The 17,717-nt window shown below is 36.8% G+C and overlaps 2 protein-coding genes across 3 annotated transcripts; both read right to left on the bottom strand.

Moving 5' to 3' along the window:
* Positions 1-129: 129 nt before the first annotated feature.
* LOC106373030 (ribonuclease H2 subunit B-like) lies at positions 130-7,299 on the bottom strand. The gene is made up of 11 exons (XM_013813264.3): positions 6,994-7,299; positions 6,806-6,889; positions 6,572-6,631; positions 6,371-6,472; positions 1,559-1,635; positions 1,358-1,481; positions 1,186-1,250; positions 994-1,063; positions 819-894; positions 620-713; positions 130-512 (listed from the first exon to the last, which is right to left on the bottom strand). Exons 2-11 carry the CDS (start codon positions 6,861-6,863, stop codon positions 396-398), a joined length of 843 nt encoding a protein of 280 aa, XP_013668718.1. The 5' UTR covers positions 6,864-6,889; positions 6,994-7,299; the 3' UTR covers positions 130-395.
* Positions 7,300-7,505: 206 nt separating this feature from the next.
* Positions 7,506-12,326, bottom strand: LOC106360762 (CTP synthase). Of its 2 annotated transcripts, XM_013800420.3 has the most exons (20): positions 12,151-12,325; positions 11,544-11,715; positions 11,079-11,158; positions 10,850-10,936; positions 10,712-10,762; positions 10,489-10,606; positions 10,349-10,405; positions 10,195-10,259; positions 10,033-10,116; positions 9,894-9,944; positions 9,747-9,809; positions 9,602-9,648; positions 9,449-9,518; positions 9,300-9,362; positions 9,093-9,182; positions 8,743-9,009; positions 8,572-8,657; positions 8,442-8,490; positions 8,185-8,359; positions 7,506-8,097 (listed from the first exon to the last, which is right to left on the bottom strand). In XM_013800420.3, exons 2-20 carry the CDS (start codon positions 11,659-11,661, stop codon positions 7,925-7,927), a joined length of 1,794 nt encoding a protein of 597 aa, XP_013655874.2. In that variant the 5' UTR covers positions 11,662-11,715; positions 12,151-12,325; the 3' UTR covers positions 7,506-7,924. The 2 variants fall into 2 exon arrangements, with proteins under 2 accessions (XP_013655874.2, XP_048601496.1); XM_048745539.1 differs by having other exon boundaries at positions 10,033-10,259; positions 12,151-12,326.
* Positions 12,327-17,717: the final 5,391 nt, after the last annotated feature.

Raw genomic sequence — 17,717 nt, 5'->3', positions numbered from 1 at the left:
AGTAATACATATTTGACCCCAAAAAAAAAAAAAGAGTTTTTCCTCTAAAATAGAATAACTCTATAATAAAGTTAGATGTTGTTACAATGATACTCTATTTTAGAGTGAAAAATAGAATGATGAACAAAAAATAAAATAATTATTCTATATATAGAGTAAAAAATATGTTTACACTGTTATAGAATAGAAAATATAGTATTATTGGAGCATTTGTACTCTAAATTCTATTTTAGAAGAAAAAATAGAATGGGGTTGGAGATGCCCTAATAAGAAATACTAGTTAGAAACTGAGAATTGAAATAAAATGTGAATCGGTCTTTGTTTAAGATGTTGCTAGCTAAGCAAAATAGATCACTGATAGCTGAAAATAACAAATCATATATAACTGGATAGCTTCAGCACTTTTTCTTAGAAGCCCTTGAAAACATATCCCTTATGTTCTTTGATCCAGTCTCTACCTTTGCTTGCTTTGTCTGTTTCTCAGGTTTTCCTGTCTTCTTGTTTGCTCTCTCCTACATAGACCAAAGACATTTCCTCTTTTAAGTCAACAAGAACAAGGTACACCCACGATATGAACTAATTGTCTATAGGTTGTGCAATGAAACATACGCACACACACCTGTAATGAATTTGAGTAGTCCATTTTATTCTCATTTGCATTTGGAAAGGTCTCTGTATTGCTTTCTTTCGTTGTTGGGTCTACAAACTCCAGTCTGCAAGATAAACATTACATAATCAACATCGTTGTAAGAACTTATGATTTTCTTATGCTAAGTGAGTGAAGGATCTCAGATTTTTTTGACAAAGAAAAAAGGTACCCAAGATGATCATAGAGAAGCTTCAACCAAGGCTCTGTCTTCAGGTACTCTCCCACAATTGAAACTGCATCCACCACTGCACATTTCAAAAACGATATCAGTGAAATGCCATCTAACATCACCTCTTGAAAGGGTCAACGTCAAGAAAAGAAATGGTTTCTGTTTTACAACTTACATGTTTGTTTCTCATCTTGAGCTGCATAGTTCTTGTCCAATGCCGGTAGAGCCTTCTTTAAAGAGCGCACCTGCGTTCATTAAATTGCAGGAACCTTAAACAGAAGGACAAAAATTTACGGAATGTGAAACAAAACAAGTTAGAGTGCAAAGGCTGCAGTAAATCAATCATGTTCTGACAACAAGAGCATACCTTACAAGTTAACCAAGCTAAAACTTTCGAGTTATCAAGTCGATAAAACTTCATAGATCCAACCTCTGCAAGAAGAGATGAAACAGGAATAAGGATACTGAACAACTAGAGATCACCAAGGAGCGTGTGCGAGTGCAACCATGTTTTCCAAAACCAAAGAAGAACAATTAACCTTGAGTTTGACAAACGATCTCCATACACTTCTCTGCAAGTGACGACAGATGTTGATATTCAGGATATCCTTCAACAAATAAAACCTCATCCAGTTGCCTGAACTTTCCAGGATCATCCCCTTTCTACAGATCGACAATTAAAGTCAGACAGGAAAGTAACAGTGAAATTGAGAAGAGCCAAGGAGCATAGAGCGAGTGACCTTCATTCTTGCTTGGTCGAAAACAGGCAACAAGATGAAAACAGGATCAACCGGAGTAGCCATATATAAGCTTCCATCTGTAACAAGAAAACAACCATGAACATTCTGTAGAGTATATGTATAGAAGGGTAGATTAGTCATTCTGTAATACCTAGCTTAGCTCCTCTAATCACTATAAATATTGTAATCACGTTACATAATAAAATCATTCAGCCTACATACTCCATATGGTATCAGAGCTTGATATCTAGGGATCTGAAATTTTTATTTAAGCCGCCAACCTTTCTTTCTACTCTTCCTCGACTTCTTCTGTTTCTTCTTCTTCACGCTTCATCATGTCTTCTTCTTCACCGGCTTCTAACTCTGAAACAATAACAGTGTCTGACACTGTCAAGCTTCTCAACATCAACATGACAAATGTTACCAAGCTAACGGCTTCAAACTTTCTGATGTGGAGCCGTCAAGTCCACGCCCTACTTGATGGATATGATCTCGCTGGCTATCTTGACGGATCGGTCATCATTCCACCACCAACGAACACTGTCGATGGAGTAACTACGCCAAATCCGGAGTATACGCTGTGGAAACGACAAGATAAACTGATCTATAGTGCGCTGCTTGGGGCTATCACTGTCACGATACAACCAATTCTCTCTACCGCAACGACCTCAAACCACATCTGGGAAACACTCTCAGAGACGTACGCGAAGCCCAGCCGTGCGCACGTCAAACAGATCCGTCAACAACTCAAAACTTGGACCAAAGGAACGATGTCGATCGATGTGTGCGTTCAAGGCTTCATTACGCGCTTTGATCAGTTAGCGTTACTTGGCAAGCCAATTGACATTGAAGATCAGCTTGAGTATGTTCTTGAAGGACTACCAGAAGATTACAAGCAGGTCATTGATGCCATCGAAGGCAGAGACTCACCTCCTTCCCTCGCGGAGGTTCATGAAAAGCTCTTGCATCATGAAGTTAAGCTTCAGAGCAAAGGCGTGCTGTCATCACCTCCCATCACCGTGAATGCAGCTACTCACTGTGGGAACTCAACTGGTTCTTACAACAATGTTCGCAACAACTATCATGGGCAGAACCGCAACAACAACAACAATCGTAACCAACAGCAGCCTTGGTCTCAACAACAAAACTTCTCTGCCCGTGGTGATCAGTCTTCTCGTGGCTATCAGGGTCGCTGCCAAATTTGTGCTGTCCAAGGACACAGCGCTCGACGATGTCCACAACTGCAGGGAACTGCTTACTCCTCCGCACCCGGTGCTCGATCGTTCTCACCAGGTTCAACCGCATGGCAACCACGTGCTAATATGGCTATGGCACAGTCATACAATCCAAATAGCTGGATCCTCGACAGTGGCGCCACGCATCATCTCACCACTGATCTGAGCAACCTCTCTCTGCACCAACCATATACTGGCGGAGAGGAAGTCACGATCGCAGACGGCTCCGGCCTCTCCATCTCGCATACTGGTTCCACACTCTTACCCACACCCTCTCGCTCTTATACTTTAAAAGATGTTCTCTGTGTTCCTAATCTCCAGAAAAATCTTATCTCTGTGTTTCATTTGTGCAACTCTAATAATGTTTCGGTTGAATTTTTTCCTGCTCATTTTCAGGTGAAGGATCTCAGCACGTGGGTCCGATTACTCCAAGGCAAAACTAAAGATGAGTTGTACGAGTGGCCTCTTTCATCTTCCAAAACCGTCTCCCTCTTTGCCTCACCATCACCAAAAACGACCCATTCCTCTTGGCATTCTCGTCTAGGCCACCCGTCTACTGCTGTTTTACAAACCATTGTTTCGCAATTTGCTTTACATGTTGCTTCTTCTTTACAAAAACATCCTTGTTCTCATTGCTTCATTAATAAAAGTCATAAGCTTCCCTTTTACAAAAATATCATCATCTCTTCTCAACCCCTCGAGTATATCTACTCTGATGTTTGGACATCTCCAGTCCTCTCCATCGACCATTACAAATATTACCTTGTTTTTGTTGATCACTATACCCGCTACACTTGGCTCTATCCCCTCAAGCAAAAATCTCAGGTCAAAGAAACCTTTATCCAATTCAAAGCAGTTGTGGAAAAACATTTTGCTGCTACCATCCGAAACTTGTACTCGGACAATGAGGGTGAGTTCTTAGCTCTGCGATCCTTCCTGGCCACTAATGGGATTTCTCATTTCACCTCTCCTCCCCACACTCCAGAACATAATGGAATAGCTGAACGCAAGCATCGACATGTGGTAGAGACAGGACTTACGCTTCTCCATCAAGCGTCATTACCTGTTGAGTATTGGACTTATGCTTTTGCAACAGCGGTATATCTTATCAACCGACTTCCCACTCCAGTCCTAGCTCAACAATCTCCTTATGCAAAGCTCTTCCAGAAGAATCCGAACTACTTGAAGCTACGTGTATTTGGCTGTGCGTGTTATCCTTGGCTTCGGCCTTACGCAACTCACAAATTGGAGAGCCGGTCCCTGTCTTGCGTTTTCCTTGGGTACTCTCTTACACAGAGTGCGTACTTGTGCCTACATGAGTCAACTGGGCGTATCTATGTCTCTCGGCATGTTCAGTTTGATGAATCCAGCTTCCCCTTTGTACCCAAGAGTGCTACCCCGATACCAGAACCAAACACCTCACCTCCTATCTTTTGTCCACCGACCACCATACCTATCAACCCAACGCCACTCGTACACACTCAACAAGTTGCCTCCCCGGGCCAGGATCCTCACCTGCCACAGTTTCCGTCTTCATCGACGGGTCCCGCTAGCTCTGCTGCAGCGGAACATGACTCTAACATGGGCTCAGGTATGAATTCACCGGTGCATACTAGTGATGCACACTCAGACACAGCAGGTAATGATATCTCACCCTTAATTCCTCCTACTTCTAACCTGCAGCCGACTCCCATACCTCCTCTTTCTCCATCACCCGCGCCAAACCCATCTCCATCACCCGAACTAAACCCTTCACCAGAACCATTACAACCACCAGTCCAAAACGCTCATCCCATGAAAACCAGAAGCAAAAACCAAATTATCAAACCAGCAAAGAAATATTCCTTCATTGCCCAAACTAAAGACCCATATCCGATTCCCAAAACCGTGGCCCAGGCCATGCGAGATGAGAAATGGCGACGAGCCATGAGTGATGAATATGATGCTCAAATTGCGAATCGCACCTTTGAGCTTGTTCCTCCAGAACCTCTTCAACATATTATTGATACAAGATGGATTTTTACTAATAAATTTTTAGCAAATGGTGATTATGACAGGCCAAAAGCTCGATGGGTTGCTTGTGGTTTCACTCAGGCTTATGGGATTGATTATGGGGAGACATTCAGTCCCGTTGTCAAGTCTCTCACCATTCGTCTTGTACTTCATCATGCCGTCACTCATTCCTGGCCGATCAAACAGTTAGACGTTAACAACGCTTTTCTTCAAGGACACCTTACAGATGAGGTATATGTTTCCCAACCACCGGGGTTCAAAGACCCAGACAGACCCCACTATGTGTGCCGCTTGCGGAAAGCTCTCTATGGTCTCAAACAGGCGCCCCGCGCGTGGTATCAAGAACTAAAGACCTTTCTCTGTCAGATGGGATGTCATAACTCCACTGCTGACATCTCTGTCTTCACTTACATCGCCGGCTCCGACGTCCTTTACATCTTGGTCTACGTCGACGATATTATCGTCACCGGAAGTACTACTCGCTTGGTCTCTGCTTGTATTCAGGTTCTTGCCTCACGTTTCTCACTCAAAGAACCTAAAGACTTGCACTATTTCTTGGGTATCGAGGTCACAAGAACATCTGGAGGACTCCACTTGATGCAACGGAAATATATTATCGATCTCCTCACCAAGATGAACATGCTCGAAGCCAACCCGGTTTCTACTCCTATGGCGACTGCTTCCAAATTGACTTTACACTCGGGTACTGTCTTGGACTGTCCTCGTGAGTATAGAATGGTTATTGGCAGTCTCCAATACTTGGCATTCTCCCGCCCGGATATTGCATACAGTGTGAACCGTCTCTCTCAGTTTATGCACCAGCCCACTGATGAACATTGGAAGGCTGCGAAACGAGTTCTCCGCTACCTCGCAGGCACACTTAGTCACGGCATTCACATCAGTAGACACTCTCCTCATACGCTTCACGCCTACTCGGACGCTGATTGGGCAGGTGATAGTGATGACTTCATCTCCACCAATGCTTATGTTCTTTATATTGGTTCTACACCAATCGCTTGGTCTTCACGCAAACAGAACAGTGTCTCGCGCTCCTCGACGGAGGCGGAGTATCGTTCTGTAGCTAACACGGCATCTGAACTTCGGTGGGTCTGCTCGTTGCTTACTGACTTGGGTATCACAGTGCCCACGATTCCGACAATATACTGCGACAATGTCGGTGCTACATACCTAAGTGCCAATCCGGTTTTCCACTCTCGTATGAAGCATCTTGCTCTAGACTATCATTTTGTTCGCGGTAATGTCCAATCCGGAGCTCTCCGCGTCTCTCATGTCTCTACCAAGGATCAGTTAGCTGATGCACTTACTAAACCCTTATCGAGATCACGTTTTACTGAGCTGATTAACAAGATTGGAGTGATCAAGCTCCCTCCATCTTGAGGGGGTGTGTAGAGTATATGTATAGAAAGGTAGATTAGTCATTCTGTAATACCTAGCTTAGCTCCTCTAATCACTATAAATATTGTAATCACGTTACATAATAAAATCATTCAGCCTACATACTCCATACATTCATCTACACTTAATAATCAACAGTGGAATTTACCTTGAGAAATGTAATCTCCAAGGAACCAAGAACCATATGATTGCTTAAACCATTGAATTTCTTGAAGCATGTCATTGTTAAAAAGGTAGCAAGTTCCATTTTCTGCCCATAGAAGCAAAGATATCAAACCAACCACAAAGATGCTAACAACTGTCCTACAACATTATATAGCAGTCTTGTCAAGAATCTAAATCACATTACCTGATTTTGGATGGCGAAGTGTTAATAGTTCTCCAGGTTTGTTTCCTCCACATGCTGAATCTTCACATATGAAACGAAAATACTCAGCAACATCCTTTTTATAATGATGAACAATAGTCTTAAAGTAATCTTTGAGAGTAAAAAGTAATGCTTATGACATTCCTACACCAATGCATAACTGAAGTCATTTAGGTTAACAATAAAACAAAAAAATATGAGGTAGAAGAAAGGAACCTGGGGCAATGAGAACTCGTGTCTTCTCAACTCCTTCCCACCAAACAGTAGAACTCATCTTCAAGCTTTTAGTAAGCCCAAATCTTACGGTTGAAGAAGCGTACATCAGTCACTCAACTAAACAAGAGCTAGAGCGAGTAAAGATTGAACTTTACGATAGCCCTTAACAACAATTTAAGATGATATACCAGTGATGAAGGCGAGAAACTAGTGAGGTAAATGATTCAGGACGAAGTTTCTGAAAGACATTTCATCGAACAGTTGGCGTACAGGAGATGATAGAGAAACGACAAGTCCATCAGATTCGCGCAATGGCAGGCAAGTAGCGCGCGCATTTAAATATGGGCCTGGGATATTAAGAAAAGTCGGCCCATAGACAAATAAAAAGAAAACATATTTGCAAACAGACCCCTTACTTTAATAGGTATTTTCCAGATATGTCCCTATATTAGTTTAGGTAACAAAACAACCCTTAGTCATTGAAGAAGCTTCAATGGAGACTCTCACACAATCTTTGACTGCAAGAATAGATAACTAACTAGGTTATTAACCAGACCAAAGATTTCCAACAAAACTGAAGCTAAATAGACCCCAGGACTTAACATCAATTATAGTCCCTATATTAGTTTTGGTAACGTCTTTCAAGAAAGGTGAGGCAAAGCTTCCTTCTTCAATGGAGTCAAACCAAGAAAAAAGAAGATAGCTAGTAAATATAACATAAACCATTCAAATAACATAGAAGCTACATTAACATACAGAGAAATCAAAAAAACTTCTCTGGAAATGTTTAAATAACCCAAAAACAAGAAAAACAACACAAAGATAAGCTACTACATAAGAATCCAAGAAACACAGCAGCAGAAGAGAGAGTCAAATCAAACGACTCTAGATATTACCGATTACAAAAGACAAAGGTATATATATATTCTAATGCTGCTTGTGTTTAGTCTTCTTCTTCTTCTTCTTCATAATCTTTTAAGAAACACATCTCGTATAAAAAGCCAATCCTCAAACTGTACAGCCTTCTCTCTTCCTCCATAAGCGAAGCAATCCACGTTAAAAAAAATCCGGATAAAACATCTTTTTATAGAGAGAAAGTCATCGTTGATGCAGCCATCTTCATGAGCAGACACGATCACATACACTGTATACAACACTGACTGGCTTTTTCGCTGCACCTTTCCAGTAAAGCCTCTCGAGCTTTCCGTTGGAGTGAGGACGTGAGCCGACGCTTTCTTGGCAGCTTTGTTGCAGTACATTGTCTAGCTCTCCACTAGCTGCTCCAATTAGTCCTGCGAGTTTTAGATAAGGTTTGAGTAATAAGTATGCATTACATAAAGAAAGTGTTACAAGATTGTGTGTTTGTTTCTTTTTTTTACCTAGGAAGAGAGGAGATGGTTTGCCTGGTCTTGATTTGTACTCAGGATGGAACTGAGCTCCAACGTAGAACGGATGGTTTGGCAGCTCAACGATCTCCATTCGCTGACCCGTCTCGTCTTTTCCTGGGAATGTGAGTCCAGAGCTCTCGAAACGTGGAACCATAGCTGGATTCACCTGGAAGAGAACATTTGGTGGCTTTAGATTAAACTGTAGAAGAGATAACTGTTTACTATAATCTGAAAGATGCTTAAAGTACCTCATATCTGTGTCGGTGTCTCTCATCGACAAAACTTCTGTTCCCATATCTGAAACATTCCAAAGAATAAGATGTCAGTTAAACTCTAAGATGCATACTTGTAAGAATGGGAGAAGAATCATGTTCTTACAGTTTTGCTGATTTGGAGTCCTTGCTTTGAAAATAAGTTCTTCTTGAACCTAACCTCATGGTGCCTCCCATATGAGTTGTCGAGCCCTGCTTGAGTCACACGGTCTCATAAATTAAGTAGAATGGAGCTTGTTGAAACTCAAACAGTGACAAAATGTGGAAGGGAACAGACCTCAGGCATGAAGATAACACAAGGGTTCTTGGTGTTGGGATCGAGTTCAGCGCTGTTTGCATCTGCCAAACCGAGTACGTTTCTTGCATACTCGACCACAGCGAGTTGCATACCTAGACAGATACCAAGGTATGGAACTTTGTTTTCTCTGGCGTGTTTGGCTGCAAGAATCTTTCCTTGTACACCTCTGTTTCCAAAACCTCCAGGCACAAGAATACCATCAGCACCCTTGAGTAACTTCCACGCTGCCTTATATGCATCTGGATTCTGCAGAGAGGAATCTTTTTTGGTTCAGTGTCTTAATATATTTTGTATGAGTAGTAGAGATTAGTGTAAAGTGTAAACATTACCTCTTTCTTGGCACCTTGTTCAAGATCACTAGCTGGAATCCAATCTATGACAAGTTTCTTGCGCCTAGCCACAGAAGCATGCAAGAGAGCCTGCTCATTACACATACAAGATATTATAGAAGATAGCTTATGAGGAGTTTGGTCATAGAGAGGCTTCTGTATATATGGTTATAGTTTATGAGACTGATGTATCCTGAGAAAGTGTACCTTATGGATGGAAAGATATGAATCCAAGAGCTCAGTATACTTCCCAACAACAGCAATTCTTACCTGAAAAAAACTCAAAACATAATGAAGTCAGTGTCTAGATGAGAACCAGAGAGATCAACTAAGTCATGATAGAACCAGGAACACACCGGAACGTGCAACTTGTCGCTCATTTTAGCCATCAGAGACCATTCCTCTAATGCAGGCTCCTTTGCAATTCTGTTACAATGATATCCCCACAAGAATCAGCATTTAAATTAATGAACCAATCTATACCAAGAATATGAGTAAGCGAGACACACCCTGTAAGGTTCAGGACATGCAGAATCGCCTCGTGTGCCTTTTGTTCCTGCTCAGACAAAGTTAAAACATAAGGAAATCAGTGCTGAGAACAACCTTGTTTACCAAAAATTTGAGAGTATGGTGGAATGAGAAAAAGCTACTCACTTTGAGAAGCAATGGAATGTGCCAAATGTTGGGGCAATCATAGAGAGTCACAATGTTCTCCATCTGCAAATAAATTACATCTTGTTTTAGCAATGTCTGTACCAGCAAAGAAAAAGATTAAAGTTCTGTCTTGTAAATATTACATACCGGAACTTGGCAAAACTGAGAGAGTTTGGCCTTCACATTATCTTCAAGTGGCTACAAAATCAAATATTCAATATAGGAACTTAGAGCCAAGATTGAAGAACAAACGTTACCAATATAAAAGACTTTACAAGGATGATACCTTTGTGCTTCTGCAAGCCAAGATGTTAGGGCTCAAGCCAAGGCCTCTCAAGTCTTTAACGCTATGTTGCGTTGGTTTAGTCTTCTGTAAGCAATTAGACCACATTATGTTAGACATCGTTAGGATAAAAACTCCAAAAGAAACAAGTCTCAAGAGACTTGCCTGTTCACCAACAACATTCAATACAGGCACAAGACTGACATGGATCAAGCAGAAATTCTCAGAGCCTGGAAAAATGTTAAACACACACAGCTTAAGTAAGAGCTTTTAGTGTTATAACTCAAAAAGAACAAGATACACACAAACCATTTCTTACCAACACGATAGGAGAACTGCCCAAGAGCTTCAATAAAAGGCATGGACTCTATGTCTCCTGCAAAATTCAAAGAGGTTCATGTTTTTAAACTAAACCTGACATGAGGTGAAGTCTTAATGAAGTGAAGTAAATCAAAATACCTATTGTTCCTCCAAGTTCAATGACACAGACATCAGCTGGACCAGACTGTCCATCAACTGGAATCTTAGCTGCACGCTCAATCCATTCTTGAATAGCATCGGTGATATGAGGAACAACCTGCAAAACCCAACAATAGAGATTCAAAAATCTTTCTCAGAGGAGTTTCAACAACACACATGGTGTAGGACCTGTAGGTATATTAAGCTTGTTCTTCTAACATACCTGGACAGTCTTCCCAAGATAATCTCCTCTCCTCTCTTTCTCAAGCACATGCTGTTCACAAAACCTCAACATCAAACTTCAAAACTCAAAAATCTAACATTTTAAATTATTTTATAAACATCCACAAAAACACAATACCTTATAAACCTTCCCGGTAGTTATGTTGTTTTCACGGGTCAGCTTGATGTCCATGAACCTCTCATAGTTCCCAAGATCAAGATCAACCTTTTTTTTTTATTAAAAATAAAACAACAAAAAAAAAGAGAGAAAATTCATTATTATTTTAAAAGGTTGTTGGACCTAACTAATTTGAATGGCATTTCCATTAAAAGAAACAGAGCAAAGAATTCATTAAATGTTGTAGTACCTCGCCACCATCGTCCAAGACGTAAACTTCACCATGTTCAATAGGTGACATGGTCCCAGCATCAATGTTTAAGTAAGGATCTGTAAAAGTAATCATGAAAGTGTTAAACTTTTCTCAAACAAAAAAAAAAAGTGTTGAACTTTTGTCATGAGAATTTCAACAGAGTGAAAAAAGGGAAAAAAATATTTTAAATCCTTGGAATCTTTTTGTTTCTAAACTTTTCTACACGCGTGAGGAGAAAAGGAAACTCCTTTTCAAAGTTTGTTTGTACAATACTGGGGCCTAAAGGAAATCAAATCTGAAACTTTTTTTTTTCGTTGGGAGAAAAAAAATCAAAAGCAAAAGTGAAAGAAAAGAAACGAATTTTTGGCTTGAAGAAAACATAAGAAACAGGGGACATGTTCGTTATTACACACATGAAAGAAACAACGACAAGGTTTTTGTAATAAGGAGAGAAAAAGAGACCGATTTTAATGGCGGTGACTCGGAATCCACATGATTTGAGGATGAGACCGATGCTACTTGCCGTGACTCCTTTTCCGAGTCCACTCACTACTCCACCTGAAACCACTACGTACTTCATCTTCTTCTTCCTTAACCACTTCGTCTGAAAGATAGCTTTGCTCAACTCAGTTTCCTGAAAAAGAGGGCAAATAAAAAAAAAACTTTTTTCTAAGTAAAAGTGTAAGAGAGAACGAGCTAATAGATAAAAGTAAAACAGAGCATAGAAACAGAGAGAAAGAAGCATCCAGCTTTTGGTTTTGTCCAACGGTTGTAAAAGCTCAGACAAAATATTATTGTTACGAATCTGACATATTTCATTTCTATGTCCTGATTAGTTGTGCTAATACAATCTGTCCCAAGTAACTAGCAAAAGCAGAGGAAGGCTGCGAGAAAGTGCATGTTTGTATGTATAAAAGCAAGAAGGTTTGGTTGTTTAAAACAGAGTGGAGCAGGAAAGAAACAGAAGAATCTGACATCTTGAAATTTTTAGTATGTTAAGAGTTGAAAGTGTAGTGAGATTAGAAGTGAACGACCAAAATTAAGTTAGAGGAAAGGGTATTAGACTCACCTATTTTTTATAAAACGAGAATTGAAAGTAGAGACTTTTATCCAATTTGTGAATTGAACGAGAGATGGTGAATGCCCTTTTTATAAGCAAGCCAGTGTTCGTTCACCTTTGAAAGTTGAAGAGAAGGTGTCATGTTTCATATTTAATTAACACCTAAAGCATTTTTTTTTTTTTTTTTTTTTTCTCTCTCGACTTTTTTTCATTTTATCTACTATTGTTTTTTTAATCTTACAGAAATGAAAAGGACTGGTTATCTTACACAGTGTTAACATTTGGAGGTATTTTGATTAGGACATTGTTTCCTTTTCCTAGCTAGTTTGTCTGCAATGCACAGTTTTCATATCTAATCGTTTTCCTTTCTTTTTTGTGGAGATTTGTTAAAATACAACTATGTTTGTCTAGTTTTTAAATATAGTGGTAATTTTTTTTTTTTGATCAAAAATATAGTGGTAATTATAGTTTTGTTTTGTCCTGGAGTTTTTGTTGTAGTCCCCTCCCAAATTTTCTTGATAATCAAGTGAGTTATGGGTAGTTTTGTTAACTGAAATTCAGATTCTTAAATATTTTTTAAAATATAATATATGTCTCTAGCATTAAAACAATTTACACATTTATTTATTATTAAAAATTTTGACTTACCAAATTACCATGGCCATGGGCAGTTGGGCCACTGCACATCTATTACCTGTTGCTGCATACTTGTTATGTAGTGCTATTCTATTTTAACTCGTTATTACTTTTTAAAACACAACTATCATAAAATAGATAATTGGAATCAAATAAGAGCACATAAAGAAATATCAAAAATTGTATACAATTATAAAGTATATAAAATTTGAAGGTTAATATTTAAATAATTTAAATAATTAAGAGAAATAATCTTCAGATTCCGCTTTTTGAATTTTGATACATAATTTTTTAATAATCATAGGTTGAAACTAGTAAGCAATAAATGACTGATTCGTGTGAGTTAATTATATCTAATATCATATGCAACTAATAATTTGTAAAATGCCTTCTGAAAGGTAGCAATATCTCATCATTTTGAAAATATCATTACAAACATAACTTATGTCAGAAATTAGTAAAACAAAGGAATAATTGAATAAATATTAGCATAAATCATTAAAATGGATATATTTAATTAGAAATGTGATTAAGATAGTTAAAATATATTAGTTACACTTTTTATTTTATGATTATGCTTTTACCATGACGACAGCTGTGTAAGTGTGTATACTATAAAGAAAACCTAATTTGTAAAAAATGCGAAAAACGTATGATTTGATAAGGAGTATAGATGAAATAGCAGATCAATAAATACATTCTAACATATCTTATATATTATATTAGATACATGTTTGCTTTTCTTATCAAATATTTTAACATAGATATATTTTATCATATAAATTATTAACTAAAAATAATAATTCTATTCATTTTGTAAAAATTTACGATATTGTAATTTATTTGCATCTAATTATGATTTCTAAATAATAATTTTATTAATTTACAAATTTGCATTATTTCAAGTCAATCCCTAAATACTTATATTTGTAAATTCGTTATTCATTTTATACAATATTTATACTAAAGATTTTCACATAAACTATATTTAGAAGTACATTATTATTATAATTTTGAAAACAAACTGATTTTTGTGCCGGGTCCTACGGATACGGGACTTATATAGAGCCCTGCGCACCGCAATTTCTGCAACGGTATTAACTAATGCATGCGATCGCGCTCCGTATTAATATATTCTATTAGGTCATAAACAATCATCGCCTAGTAATTTAAGTAACGATATTTAATGCATCGGTTTAACTAGTTCACTAATCGAGTATGTAGCGATATCGATTTGTAGTTGCCAAAAATTTGTATATGTTAACGATAGCTGATGATAGGTGTTTTTAAAACCGGACCAGAAGCTGAACCGGATTTTTTTTGGATCACGGTTCAATATGGTTCGACCGGATCAAACATGATTCAATACTTTGGTTTAATATATTTTTAGTATATAAATTTTAAAGTAATATTATTAAATATGATACATAATTAAAATATAAATAAAATTTAAACATAAAACATTATAAATATAAACTAGTTTTATGTTTAATGGATGGTTTATAGATTTTTGATAGTATTAGTGGTTTTATCGGTTTAATAACTTTGAAATCCAATTCATCGACGTGGTCGGTTCATGGTCGAACCAATTACTGGATCTAACCCGGCTATATAACCGGTTCATGGTCAAACCCGGTCCAACCATCGGGTCGGTCCGGTTTTAAAAACACTGCTGATGATTGATAAGTATCTATGTAATTTAAGGAATTCTCCAGATAAATATGGTAATAGTTTTTTAAATAAACAATGATAAACAGTTTCATTATTGCACTGTTTTGAAATAGCACAAGGCCTCTTGAAGTAGCTTCTAAGTTCATTTATCATGAAATCCATGAGTCGTAGTTACTATGCAACTTGAAATCATTTGATAGTGTAAGTTTTATATATTTTTACTAATTACTGAATAAACACTTCACTAGAAGATTTGGTGACGGGATACTTTCCTAAATACATTTTATGTGTTGAGGAGGTTTGTAAGGGAGGTTAATGACGGACCTGATTTTTTAGATTAAAATTTCTTTAAATTATATTGAAATTAAAATACTAAAATTATACAAAACTACATAAATATAATTTATTATACTTGTAGCTATGAGTGTTATATGCAAAATAATATTGTATAGAATTTCAGATTCAAAAGACATCTATACACCCTGAAAAAGGTAAGGTAATATGTTGTTTTGATTTAACAATTTTTATTTCTGACTAAATTTTAGTTACAAAAATTAATTTGACTATTCATTTTCTACGGTAAAAACACTGTGAATCTGTTTTTCTTTATACAACTACAAACCCATTAACCCTATATAAATATGGTCCAGTGTGGCCGATGTATACTTGAATGTGGTCTAGGCCTTAACTTAATACCGTGATTAAATTACTCAAGGACGACCTTTATACTTTTAGTAGCGAATCTTTGGTAAATTTTCAGTTACCTTGGATCTCCGGGATACTATTTTTTTACGGCAAAAATATTTTCTATGTACTTTAATTTAACATACGTGGACGATGTGACAAAATATGTCACATGCACAATAATTTTCTTTACAAAATTTAGTTTGAAAGGAGAAATTTAGAAACCCTTTAACAAAAAAAAAAGAAAGGAGAAATTTAGAATTGTTACATATTGTACCCTCGTCCTGAAACAGCTGACCGAAGGAGGAGGAATTGGACAAATAACCTGAAAACTAGGAGCTATGTAATGCATAGAGAGTCATGCGCTACGATTTGTTGAGCAAAGTGATGGAAAATGTGTGGTTTGAAACTAATAAGAAATGACTTAGTTTCAGTGATAAATATTATGGAGGAGAGCAAAATGTTGGAGATCTTTATGTGACTTAAGGCATTGGATAACTACCAGTTTGTTCTATTGATCATATTAACAAGGAGAATAATCAAGCAGCAGATATTTTGTCCAAGAAAGCTTATGAATATAATAAGTTTCATGATTTGCTCTCAATGTAATGATCTTACCTAAGTGACTAATTAATTTCGTGTACCAATCTTTTTTATAATATAATAAAGTGAGATGTTATAAAAACAGAAACAGTAATATTTCACACATAGAATCGGACCTTTATGCATCAAATAGAATAGAATAATAACCAGCGGCAGTCATGGTATTTAGAAGATCTAAAAATGATCATGTAGGTCCACATGCATCTGATCTTGTTGTGCTTAATTAGCAAGGAAATTTGATTGCAAAAGGAATTTCCTACCAAATTATATTTTGAAATTCAATAACTGATTGCCAATGTTTTCTTCTTCTAAATAATTAGTACAAAAGTAATTTTTACCAGATTTTTAATCTCTCGTTTTATGTATGATTTAGCATATTATATAAAATAATGCTTCTAACTAAAACATTTAGCTAAAACATATTATCCATTTCATATATCAAAACATTGCAATATAAAAGCAGAAATAAAATCATATCAAATGTTTCAGCAATTTAACATTTGTATTTTTGTATCTATTCCGCTCCTTCTACTTATTCAGTTTGTTTCTTAATTTTTACTAATAAATCGTGTTCTGCTTGCTTTTAAAAAAAAGAATTACATTGGTTTAGTTTGGAATGTAGATGTTATGAGTCTTATGACCACAACCAGCTATGAAAAAAGGTTTGACATCGTTGAGATATATCAGTCAAGAAATAGTATAAGAGGTATTACAAGAAGCTGAGTTGTGTGAAGACTGATCTGGAGTCGAATATAACCAACTCAAAATAACATAGATAACTCAAGAAGTGGTTGCCAACGAAATATGCATCTTATAAAGTTTAACGAACACGGAGAAAAAAAATTATTAAGAGAAGTTTTTACTATTCTTATTTTTGTAGAGAAAACAAAGATTTGAAAGAATATAAAAACTTTTCCTTATAATTACATGTTTTAAGTTTCAACTGCGCCATTAGCCGCAGCGTCTCCACCGAATAGGGCAGGGTGATTGTTTCACTTGTTTCTGGTTATCACTTGTAGTCAATCACGGGGTAGTGGGTGCACAAATAGTATGAGACCACCCCCAAGGGAGGGATGAAGAAGAGTCCTTGACTCATTAAAACAATAGAAGATTGAAAAAAGAGGTGAGAGAAAAAAAGTAGTATCTAAAAATAGATGTTTAAGACCATGATTAATCTCAGTCTTTTAACTGGGGTTCTTAACTTCGGGTAAGAGACGATTCTTAACTTTAACTAAGAAAAGCTAAGAACCGTCTATTAAATAAGATATATAAGAACCGTGTTTTAACCAAAAAGTGTAAAAATTAAAAAAAAAATAATAATAATGTCAAATCATGAGTTAAGAATCCCGCTAAAAAAACTGAGGTTAATCATGCTCTTATTAGAAACGGTTTTGGTACTGTACAACCAGTTGTGTGTTTATTTATTGGTCAATTTTATTAAAGTTTTATTATTTAATCTAACTACATTAAAAATATTTATATTAAATTGTTAAGAACTTTAAAATGCGTTTCAACCGTTGGGGTTGCCCTAACGAGTAACTTACAAATCATATAAATACATATACAAATTAGTGAAGAAATACACTATTTTTGCAAATATCATGTGTGCATTCGCCATACATCATGAGTTACGACTCGCTTAAAATCAGATTACATTTTTAATATAAGGTATTTTTTACGTTGGTTTGATAAGGGGTAATACTCGATTAAAGAATATTGTTTTCTGTAAAATATTGAAATCAACGTATTAGAAGAAAAAACATAACACCACCTAGTCACCAACTTATAACTATAGATATTGTTTACCTATATATCACTCTTGGCAGACAACAAGATTGGTTATATAAGGTTAGGTGTACTGTTGAGTCTCGAATTAAAGCTGATTCTTTTGATATGAACATTTTAAAATAAAGATGTACAAAAACTAAGATTATCAAAGTAGACCGACATACAAAGTAAGTTGTGTTAGAGAACAGTAAAAT

The sequence above is a fragment of the Brassica napus genome, chromosome C1 (assembly GCF_020379485.1).
Source record: "Brassica napus cultivar Da-Ae chromosome C1, Da-Ae, whole genome shotgun sequence".
NCBI lineage: Eukaryota > Viridiplantae > Streptophyta > Magnoliopsida > Brassicales > Brassicaceae > Brassica > Brassica napus.
This window is presented reverse-complemented; position numbering and strand designations above follow the sequence as displayed.